The following is a 12,492-nucleotide window of genomic DNA, read 5'->3' on the forward strand; positions in this document are numbered from 1 at the left end:
ATCTGCTGGCGGCCGCTGGCTGGGGGAGATCTGCTGGCGGCCGCTGGCTGGGGGGAGATCTGCTGGCGGCCACTGGCTGGGGGAGATCTGCTGGCGGCCGCTGGCTGGGGGAGATCTGCTGGCGGCCGCTGGCTGGGGGAGATCTGCTGGCGGCCGCTGGCTGGGGGAGATCTGCTGGCGGCCGCTGGCTGGGGGAGATCTGCTGGCGGCCGCTGGCTGGGGGAGATCTGCTGGCGGCCGCTGGCTGGGGGAGATCTGCTGGCGGGCGCTGGCCGGGGGGGAGTTCTGCTGGCGGGCGCTGGCCGGGGGGGAGTTCTGCTGGCGGGCGCTGGCCGGGGGGGGGGGTTCTGCTGGCGGCCGCTGGCCGGGGGGGGGTTCTGCTGGCGGCCGCTGGCCGGGGGGGGGGTTCTGCTGGCGGCCGCTGGCCGGGGGGGGGGGTTCTGCTGGTGGCTGCTGGCGGCCGCTGGCCGGGGGGGGGGGGGTTCTGCTGGCGGACGCAGGGGGAGCTGGCTGTTCTGTCTCTGCTCCCCCGCCCTCACGTGCTAGAAAGAGCAATGTTCTGCTAATAAATATTTATATTTTCTTCATGTTAAGTACGGTATCAATTTTTGTATTTTAGCTAAATGTTTAGCCCATGAAAGGCTGGGGGAACCAGATCAGATTGCAGAAAATTGCCTATCAGTTAGGGTTTCCCCTGTTGTGTAAGAGGATAAGAAGCCCTCAAATGAAGATTGAGCAGTTGGGAATGAAGTAATGCACATGAGAGACCTGGTTAACAGTACAGTACATACTGATGGATGCTGAATTCCTAGAGTGTATACATAAATTAATGAGCTCCAGAGATTGCCAAGTTCTGGGGGAGACACAATATGATGGGTCGAAGAACACTGTCCATGTCAGTAAAATTTTATCCGGTATGGCTAGAATTTTGGGCAGCAAAGGGCCCAGCCGCCCCCTGGCCCAGCCTGCCACTGCATGATAGCCAGCTGCTGTCTGTCCTTTATTTGAGCATGAGTCATAACAACTCAACCAAGACACAGGTCAGTCAATACAAGAATACATTTTGACTCTTACCTCCCTAGTCTAACCAATCTGTATTCAGGTCTGCTGGCGGCCGCTGGCAGGGGAGCAGAGACAGAACAGCCAGCTCCCCCTGCGGCCGCCAGCAGTCCTCCCCCAGCCAGCGGCCGCCAGCAGACCCAGCTGTCTGCCCGGCCCCAGGTGCCGACGGGCCACCGTGAAATTTCCCGGTATCCTGGTGGGCCAGTCCGGCCGTGACCTTCACAAGAACTACTAGCCAAAATGAATGCACTACATTCAACACTAGCCATATTACATACAGAACCGCCTCCTACATAAACTGAAAGCCAATGCCTACCACACCTCTGGTAAAGCCACTAAATGCCTAGCGGCCAGGCTCTGTGCTAAAATGGCACAAACTAAGATATCCCACATCATAGATGAAGAGGGAAATGAGCATATTGACCCCCAAGCAATACGTTGCATATTTACAGACTTTTATTCCAACTTGTACAATCTACTGAGTGACAACAACATACCCCACCCTATGCCATCAGACATAAACCAATACCTAACCAATATCTCATTACCTAGACTCACTGAGGAGCAGGTGCACTCTCTCCAGCAACCTATCACCATGGAGGAAGTCACACAAACCATCAAACACTTACCTCCAGGAAAATCCCCGGGAGCGGATGGGCTCTCCAATCTCTATTATAAAATGTTTAGCGCTATATTGGCACCACAGCTTCTTAGGGTTTACCAGGCGACTGCAGAATCAGGCATATTACGACTCAAAATGCTCCTAGCCACGATAGTCACAATCCCCAAACCAGACAAAGCCCCAGATATATGCAAAAACTATAGAGGTATCTCCCTTCTTAACACAGACACAAACATTTATGCTAAGATAATTGCCAATAGGCTGAGCCTAATCATACCACATCTTATTCACGATGACTAGACCGGGATTTTGTGCTGGGCCATCAGGGCCTAGATAATACCCGGAAGCTTACGTTGATACTGCAGGAACTTGGAAGGTCGAGCTGAGGTGGACTTCTACTTGCATTAGATGCTGAAAAAGGTTTCGACCGTCTCAGCTGGGCCTTCCTACCGCAGGTGCTGATCAGATATTGATTCCCACCACAAGCTATTCGACAAATATTTGCACTATATTCTGCCACCTCAGCACAGGTGATCCAGTCTGAATTCCTTTCCCCTGCGTTTCTAATTACAAATGGAATGCGGCAGGGGTGCCCCCTCTCCCCACTTCTCCATGTCCTGGCATTGGAGCCCCTATTATCTCATTAGACAGGACCAGACCATACAAGGAGTATGACTGGGAGACAAACAGATAAAAATCAGCACCTTATTTATTTATTTATTATTGCCATTTATATAGCGCCAACAGATTCCGTAGCGCTTTACAATATTATGAGAGGGGGATTTAACTATAAATAGGACAATTACAAATAAACTTACAGGAACAATAGGTTGAAGAGGACCCTGCTCAAACGAGCTTACATTCTATAGGAGGTGGGGTGTAAAACACATTAGGACAGGAATTTACACTTTGCTGATGATGTACTGTTATATGTTACTAATCCAAAGGAATCCCTTCCCACTTTGTTGAATCTAATTAAGGCCTATGGGTGTGTCTCCTACTAAGGCCATGCCTTTAGGCATCCCAGCCACCCTCCTCACAACCCTTACCCCGCCTGCAACTTTGAATGGAGAACAGACTCCATAAAATATTTAGGGTTAACGATTACAAAAACTCCCGCGAACCTGATGGACACCGCTGTACCTGTCCTGAACAGACCACGTAGTATTACTTAAAATGTCCATATTGCCAAGGTTGTTGTATCTGTTCCGCACTCTCCCTCTCCGCCTAGCCCAATCCATTTTAAAGCAATCCAGTCAGACGTGGGGGAGATTTGTGTGGGCAGGGGGAAAGGCCGGGGTGCCCCTTAAGCTGCTACAAGCCCCCAACCAGTGGTATTTAATACCGACCAGATTACATAAAATTTTCCCTTCCACCCCCTCAGATTGTTGGAGATGTCATTGGGCCGAGGGCACGTTCCACCATACGTGGTGGCAGTGTGCACAGTTGGGTCAATACCGGACGCAAGTCCATGAGCTGTCCCGAGACATAACGAACAGCACCCTCCCCTTTACCCCTAAAACATACCTGTTGCTGGATATCCCAATGAGGATTCCCCAGTACAAAAGAAAGATGTTCTTACATATTGCTTTGACAGCACATCAACTAATAGCAAGGCGGTGGAAGTCTCCTGTACCCCCTAAGAAATAAGTCCTAGTTGAGGAATTGAACAAACAATGGATATACATTCCTCTTCCCTCCTTCCACACTCTACCTGAAATGTGGGAACTCCTGGCGCACATGGAGTTCTGGTACCCTAAGAGGATTGTAACTGAATGTCATTTCATGTATGTACTACAGGCCTGACCTCGACCTCACTTGCCTAATACCGGGCCGGTGACGAACAACAGTATAACCTCCATGCATTACTTGACTGTTGAAGATTAAAAGGGCGTTGCAGCACAATTGTCAATGTATTATAATGTACCAAATATGCATTCCCTCCCCTCCCCCTTCCCCTTCCCCTCTCTCTATTTATATAGCCCTTGTCTATCTCTGCTTTAAAACTCAAAATAAAAATAAAAAAAAAATTCTAAGTTTAAAATCTGAAATGGTCAGATCTATTATATGGTGCTGTAGCTTCACGGGATAGATATACATAGCGGTATTTTTGTACTCAGAAGCTGTTGCTGAACACATTGTGGAATTTTGCATAGTACTAGCACACATCAGGTTCATGAAATACAGTACATATTTAACCCCTTAAGGACCAAACTTCTGGAATAAAAGGGAATGATAACATGTGACACATGTCATGTGTCCTTAAGGGGTTAAAAAAAACTTCTTATGTGTGTGTGTTAAAAAAACAAACTAAGGGGGGCGGAGCCTGACTGCCGGAGCGGACGGTTGCATGCTACCCGAGCTCTGGGCCCAAGACCGAGAAATCGCCTGACTACCCAGCCAAAATTAACTGTGTGCCACTCCACTCACCCACTGGGCACTCTAAAGCAGCTCGGGGCCACGGTACCTGCGGTAAACCCGCCGACGGTCAGCAACTCCATGATGAGGCAACCATGCGGCCTACGGGAGGCCAAGGCGGGGGGAGGCGGCCGCTCTCCTTGCACTCCGGCCGACCACAGAGCCCATAATTACTCCCCCCCCCCCCCCCCCCCCATGGACCGGCGGGGGTCATCCCGGTCCACCATAAGGCGAGAAATACTCGCCCCGTCCCAGCCGGAGAGGCCCTGAAGAGATACACTTCCACACGGAGGGAGCCAAGATGGCCGCCGAACCAAGGCCCATCTCACTCCAAACCCCCAAAACGAGAGCTACCCGGGGAGGACGGTATCACCAAAGCCTTTGATGCATTCTGGGCTAAATATAGAAAACTAACCCTACAGAAAGAGGTACAGTGTGCCATGACAAAACCGACCCACAGCAACATACGGACTGACGAGAATTTAAGCCAGACAGACCTTAAGCAAGTCACAAAGAGGCTGGATAGAAAGCGGAGGCAACACAGCCAGCAGAGAGCCACTCGGAACCAAACCCGGTCTCACTCACTGGACCAACCTCAGCCTGACACTCCTTATAGCACCCTGAGAACTGCACCTAAAGCCCAGAGGCCTATCACCAAACATGCAAATCGCAGCGCAACACCACGAGAACACCTGGCCGGTCAGCATCACCGTCTGCCCAAATACTCACCAAGAGATCCAGGAAAAACGCAATGGTGGAACAGGCACAGGAAGCAATCTAAGCCCACACCTCATCACAATGGCCTTCTCATGAGTTGCGGATCGCGCCAAAATCGTCCAGCCAAGCACACTGAGCCCCAACGTAACCCTTCGGCCCGAGTGGCCTGTTACTCTAGCCGTGGCTGGCACAAGACCTGCGACAGGCACACTCAGGACTCTGTCAAGGGACAATCTACCTGTTTGCGGACCCCCCGGCATACCAGCCTGAGTACTTGGCCCGGAGGGTGGGATCCAGGCGGGGATGCTGTGGATGGCAGAGAAGGACCCTACCCGACAAGAGGAATAGGCTGATAGACCCACACTCCATGCCCGCTGCCAGGCTGCTTCACACACAACCGAACTCAGCACACTGTCTGCAACACATACGGGACTTTACTAACCACTCACAGCATTATTAATATCGAGTTTAATTTTTGTTAGCTCTAATCCATAAAAGAAAATGTGTAGTTCTATATAATACCCTTAAATGGGTCCCTGTTCCCCCAACCATTAGCATCGGCTATACAGCTCCATGACAGTACCCTCAGATCTCTGTTAATACGATGTCCGCACTCAAAATGCGATATCCCATATTATGCGATTGAATAAGGTACTCTGCGCCTCTAGGGGCACTGGATCTCATTTAAATTTAACATGTTTGTCTTTCACGGCAGGTAGCTATACCCAAACCCTGGCAAGGTTGCCACCACCCCTGATCCACCCTGGCCAGCCTTATAATTGTGCCCTAATTATCACGCACAGTTACCTGGTGGTAACCACTTACCTGTTGACCCTACCCGCAACTTTATCCCACAGCACTCTGACTTCTCTCTATACCTGAAATGATGGAAATGTGTTTGTGGTGTCTTTATCCTTTTGATTGCTTTGCCTAGCCTGACTTCTTTTGTTTAAGAAAATGTGCTAATAATGATTGACATATTACTGATAATACTGTTCTTAGCCTTTTATCGTTGTTACTGTTGCGTGTATTACTTTTCTGAAGCAATGACAGCATTTGTTTAGGGAGACAGTTAAACGCAAGACGAGAATGCTGGCTCTCTTTTCTTTTCTTATAATTCTAGTATATGATGCCCATGAATCAACCAGATTTTGTAAACGACCTCTAGCTGTACCATATTGCATGTTTGCTAAAACGGACATAATATTGTTATGCCTGTACTTCAAAATAAAACTACCCCTATTTAGCTCCCCCCCCCCCCCAACTGCAAATTTAAAAAAAAAATAAAGAAATAAAAGAAATCAAAAGAAATCATAGGCCATGATATGCCTGTGATTCTGCCAAAACAAAACTTGGTCTTTATGGGGTAAAGTTACAGTCATTTGACTATGTTTGGTAGATACGCCTTCTCATTAATACTAAAAAAAGTGAGTTTTGCATGTATGTATATATACAATGACCTAAATACACTCTGTCCCAATAATGTAATTGTGAGATAAAAAATTTTTAATAAATGACAAATACCTACAGAGGATACTGTATGTAGATTTTCCCTGCAACATAAACAAAAGTATACACTCTCATAGAGTAATATAGTAGTAACTCAAGGAATTTTCCACAATAAAATCTATAATTTAATGAGTCTATTAAAAAACTGGCTCAGGTAGTATAGCTTCAGATATCAGAGGGATCCTCATTCAGTAACATCAGGAATGGTAGGCCCTCACAGTGGAGATAGATGAAGTGCACCAGCTTTCAATTTAAAATCAAATGGTATTTATTACACGAAAGAAAAGTTTAAAAGCTTACATATAAAGTGCCTCTACCCCACAGTACATAAGTTCCAAATAAGCGTTTCAACGCTTTAACTAGCGTCTTCCTCAGGTAAAAAAATACAAAATTGTTGTGCTTTAGGAGCACAAAAAACTTTTAGCATTAGTATTTTTTTACTTTAAGAAAACGTTGTGAGGCTGCTCACTTACTCTCTTTTTTCTGTGTGGTATATTTGTAGCACAATTTAAAATCCTTAAATGCTTATATGGTTGCTGTTAAAAATGCAAATAAAGGAAATATTTGAAACTTCTGCCCATCTGTTAGCAATCTCAGATCTGATTTGCTTTTCCTTTCCTGTGTGCCGAGAAGTACAGTTTTTTTTTTCTTTCTTGTGAGCAGAGTAACATGGTGAAGCTTTGACATACTTTCCTGCATAATAACTGTTACAATGATCTATCCCGGGGCACTTCCTACACACTGTTTTATATTATTTCACTATGGCTGCGGATGTTTCTGATGCCTTTTACACAATCAGATTACGCATATGAATGTCTGACGGAATTGTTGATTAGTCAGGTAATTTCATTTCTATTTTTCTTTTTCAGTGGAAAGTGCCAACAATGCTATCCATAGGCTCCAGCATAGAGAACAAGAACAACTGAAGGTAAACACTGAAGGTCTTTTTAGTTTGTTTTTTAAATGTCTTAAATTAACGAAAAACCCTTGCTGGATCTTGTTTTCTTGCATTACACTGTGATTTTCTTTGGATCTGTTAATGTGATTACATGTTCAGTGCATGCAATCTGCGTTAGAATAAGTCAAAAATGAATTTTTAAAAAAATATTTTCAATATTCCCCACCTCCTCCAGTAAAGAGAAGCTTGCAGTACATTCATGGAGTCTGGGGAAAAGTGGTACTAAATGTAGGCACTACTTCTTATGTATACCATTATTTTTGCCAATTTGTAGCAATGGAGGAGCTTAAAGGAGCACTTCAAGCACCATAACTACTACAATTCACTGTTGTGGATATTGTGCATAGAGTGCCATTGCTCCCCCCTCTCACCCAATGTGGCTAAGCGCATCAGCTGCTCACTCTCTGACAATGCGCTAAGCCCTGCATAACAAGTATTTGTTCAATTAACCCATTAAGGACACAAGACGGATATATTCCGTCATGATTCCCTTTTATTCCAGAAGTTGTGTCCTTAAGGGGTTAAGGGAGTTTCGAACTGCGACCAATGGACCCCTGGTGAGCCGTTATGCTGCTAGCAATAGATTTTTACCAACATCTGTTTGTCAAATGTCTTTGGTTATCATGTATATGTGTGTCCTGAACCAATTCGCATGGGTTTTCCGTGGTCTAGATATGTGCATTTACAAGTTCAAGCGCATGCTCACAGAAGTCCAATTGTGAGAGGAGGAAATATCAATGCTGAAGGTGCCAAGATCAATATCCTGTTCAACAAAGAAACCGGGTGGGAGTAATGAAATAGTTACTGGACAAGGAGAAACCTAATAATGAACGAGAAAAAAGAGACAGTGTTGCTTTAATTAAGATAATTGATATCTTGTTAAAATCCAGCTGTGTTTTGTGGAGAATTGCCCAGTGGATTACAAATTTTAGGAAAAAATAGCCAAATTCTTAAACTTTAACCAGCTTAGCTATTTTGGATTGAAATGTATTATTTCCTTGACTATTCTTAAGAATTTAACACAGTAACGGAGTTTAAGCATGCGTGGGATAGGCATAAGGCTATCCTAACTATAAGATAAGGCCTGGGACTAATCAAAGTATTTAGAAAATTGGGCAGATTAGATGGGCCGAATGGTTCTTATCTGCCGTCACATTCTATGTTTCTATCTCACAAGTGGTTAACAGGTGTACATATGCATGCTTGTTGATGTATACCTATGTGCAGTTTTATTTTTTTTCGTCAGTCACATGGAATGTAGCTCTTTATGAATGACAAAATAATTGATGTCAGGTGAAAGCAATTTAGTTGTGGCAGGTGTGAAGACATCTGTACACTGAACAGTGGTCTGATAAATCTCCCTCATCTCCATATTCACTGTGCTTCTTGCATGGAAAACGTGACGCAGTCCGCTTCATTCAATATTCTTTGAGAAACCGGTTTCTGATTAAATGGAATTCCCACCACCCAGAAATGACTAGTACTTAATTGCCTCCAAAAATCACAGTGATTGCAAAGACTACACCTTAGTAATGTACACAGTTATAATGTTCTGATGTATGTATTAGCAATACAACCAACCTAAAAATGTTCGTGGACAGCTAGAAATATGAACAAAACATATAAGGCAAGAGTGACTGAATGGCAGATCTCACTTTTTAGAGAACTATAACTAACATGATACTTTGCCACCCCTACTTCTGGCAAAGCATTGTGGCATTCTCATTACAGACCATATGGCTTGCATTTAAATACAGTGTTTGAGGGGGAAAACAAATATCTTAATGCCTGAATAAAATCTGCCTTACAATGTTAGGATTAGGGGCATGTCCTTTAAAACTATTCCTCCAAATGATGTTACATCTCTTAGAACGAGTTTCATTATTATGATCTCTCTGATTATAGTTTTCATACAAAAGGAATAAAGTCCATAAGTGCCAAAGTAAATTAAGCAGAATTTTATATCCCAAAGCATATGTATATGGTCCTTCCATCTCTTTTCCTGTTTTGGAAGGGAAGTAACACATGTACATCAAGCATGTCAAACTCACACGGCCGAATAAACAAGGTTTAAGTTCATGTGGGCTGCAAAATAAACCCAGAACTTTTGTTTTCATTGAAACTTAGGTTTATTTAGAAAAGAACAGTATAAAAAAAAGTTGCCTTACTGACACTGGACGTCATCACGCTCGTAGGACTTCAAAGTAAACAAAAGTGCAAATTTATTTTGAGACATGCATTTGCATATAACTAATGTTTCAGTCCAACTACCTTGACATATTAATAAAAGCTTGGTAATCGGACTGAAATGGTGAAAGTATGCTGTTGCACAGCTTTAAAAAACAAAAACACATTACGTTCTTTTGTTTCTTTTAAAGTCCTAGGAGTGTGTCCTTCACTTTGGCTGAGATCATCAAACTTGATGATCGCAGCCAATCCAATGCTTTCCCATAGGAAATCATTGTGAGGCTATTGTGCATGTGTGGCAAAAAGCTGCGCGGCCAATCCGCATCTCCATGGGGAGCGTTCAGCGCCTCCACGCAGACCCAGTCTAATACATTGCCCCCTCCCCCTATTCTTTAATACACTGCCCCACTAACTGCCCCAATGTAATACACTGCCACCTCCCCCGCCAAATTAATGCATTGCCCTCCCCCAAATTTAACACACTGCCCCCCCCTCCCACCACTGCACTGCCCCACTCCCTCCCCCAGTTTAATACACTGGCCCCTTCCCTCTCCCAAATTAATACACTGCCCCCTCCCTCAAATTAATACACTGCACACTCCCTCCCCCACATTAATACACTTCCCACTTCCTCCCTCAATTTAATGCACTGGCCCACTGCCTCCCCCAAATTAATACACTGCCCCCTCCCTCCCTCAACTGAATACACTGCCCCGTACCTCCCCCAGATTAATACAGTGCCCCCCTCCTCCATTTAACACACTACACAGGAATGTTCCCCATGCCCCTCTTCCCCTACCTTAAAAGCCCTGCTTTTCTCTGCTCAAGCAGGCCAGACACTCCTCTGGCACTGTGAGCAGGAGGGAAGGGGGAGTGGCTGGCTTGCTCTACAGACCACCAATCTATTAAAAAAATATAATAAATAATTGGTGATTTTTTTTTCGTCCTACTTAGCAATTTAAGAATACATTTACAGAGAACTTTAAGGGTCACTGCCAAAGAACACACCAATATGTGTTCAACAACATCTCCTGAGTACAGTGATACCTCCCATTTATAGGTGTGTCGGGTTCTCTGGGGCTAAAAGGCTTTATTTGGAGGGTGCGCATTCTAGTTTTCCAACTTGGAATTTTCACAGCTGGTCACCATGCACTGTCTTTATTTGGGACATTTTTTTGAAGCCGGCCAATGTAATTTACCCCCATCAAACCAAACATTTTTGAAAAGTAGACACCTTAGGGTATTTCAAAGGGTGGTATTTTAGTACTTTCCATGCACTAATTCTACCACCAGTCTTTGTCAAACTTTTGTTATTTTTCTCTCACATTGTACTTTAGGCATGGATTCTCCGTTCCTGTTATGTGTTGCTGATAAAGAACACCCCAATATGTGTTCAACAACATCTCCAGATTAAAACAGTGCCCCCAATGTTCAGGTTTTATGTTTTTTTTTGCAAACTTACAGGGGTCAAATGTAGGGCTTTCCCCTTTTCCATGTTTGCACATTGAAATTTGCCAGATTGGTTTGCTGGGCCTATGTTGCCTTTGAGACCGTATAGAAGCCCAGGAATGAAAATTATCCCCATCATGGAATACCATTTGTAAAAGTAGACAACCCAGGGTATTCAAAATGGGGTATGTCCAGTCTTTTGTAGTAGCCACTTTGCCGGAATCGCTTAGCGTTCATATTTTTTTTTTATTTTTACACAAAAACTGCACTTTTACTGGTGATTTCATAGTCGTGATAAGTTTGACTATTTTAAACACCCCTTTTTGTGTTCAGCGAAGTCTCCAAAATATAACAATACCCCCCCATGTACAGGTTTTATGGTGTTTTGAAAAGTTACAGGGTTCATATGGGGCTTGCCCAATTAAGTTTGCCAGATTGGTTTGCTCAGTCTGTGTTGCCTTTTGAGACTATATGATAGCCCAGGAATGTGAAATAACCCCCTCATGGAATACCATTTTTTAAAAAAAAAAATTTATTCTTTATTTTTGTCGTGCATGTATCAACAGCAGTTACTCAGATCCATACCAGCATCTGAGTGCAATTTACAATATTTGACAATGTCACAGGTTAATACAGCGCAAATTTTAAGATTATAACAGAGAATGGAAAAAACAAAAAATACAACACCGTCAGTAAACCGTGAGTTGGAGGGCATGTAGCGTTCCATACAGGGCCATAAACAAATTCCATGTTGATAAGTAAAGGCGGTCTCACCTCTGCCATTTCCCATTTGCATATTAAGAGGCACACTGGCCGTGGGAGAGGCCCAGAAAAAATCCGGGTAACATCGAAACATTATAACCAGTGGACCTGCCCTTATGATATTCATTTATATTGCCATCACATGCCTACCCCAGGCCAATGCCCAAGGTGACCGCTGCCGATAGTGAGGTGGTGTAGATTGCGACTGGCGCGGCTGGTAGACCGTGATACCAGTCTCCATAAATGCCCACCATGATCATAGACTACATTGCTCGTCCAACCGTATCTCCGGGTCCAATAAAGGTGAAAAAGAAAGAACTCCACCTCCCATGGAGAAACCAGGGGGAGGGAAGCTACAGTGTTATAAAAGAGAAGAGCGGAGAGAAAAAAAAAAAATAGATAAGAACAAAAAGAATAAGACGAGACTGAAAAAAGCGGAAAAGAAGAGCAAAGCGAGAGGGAAAAAGAAGAGGCAAAGCATCAGCCTAGAAAATAGAAAGCAGATTAGATGTGAGGAGAAGGGAAAAGAGGGGGGGGGGGGGCACCCTACGTGAGGCCCTAACATCTATAGCAATATAAGGTGACATCAAGCACTGCCCGAGCCCATCAAACTACTGTCCCATGGCTCCCAAATCTTTTGAAACAACGCCATTGTCCCCCGCACTCTAGCAGTCAAGTCGTCCATCTTTCTACATTCTCTAATTCTAGACGTCCCTCCGGAAAAAACGGGGCCTTCTGGGGAAAGCCACGCGATCGCTATGGCCCGGCGTGCGCTCAGGGTTATCTTATGCACCAATTTTTGTTCCCT

The 12,492-nt window shown here is 44.6% G+C and overlaps 1 protein-coding gene across 2 annotated transcripts in view; it reads left to right on the plus strand.

The window, feature by feature from the left end:
- The window catches only part of BLOC1S5 (biogenesis of lysosomal organelles complex 1 subunit 5), a 73,136-nt gene that overhangs the window by 18,100 nt on the left and 42,544 nt on the right, over positions 1 to 12,492 (plus strand). For both annotated transcript variants that reach the window (XM_063451745.1, XM_063451744.1), the window contains exon 7: positions 7,198 to 7,256. In XM_063451745.1, coding sequence (XP_063307815.1) covers positions 7,198 to 7,256 — 59 coding nt within the window. The remainder of the gene's footprint in view (positions 1 to 7,197; positions 7,257 to 12,492) is intronic.

This window comes from Pelobates fuscus, chromosome 4 (assembly GCF_036172605.1).
Source record: "Pelobates fuscus isolate aPelFus1 chromosome 4, aPelFus1.pri, whole genome shotgun sequence".
In the NCBI taxonomy this organism is placed as follows: domain Eukaryota; kingdom Metazoa; phylum Chordata; class Amphibia; order Anura; family Pelobatidae; genus Pelobates; species Pelobates fuscus.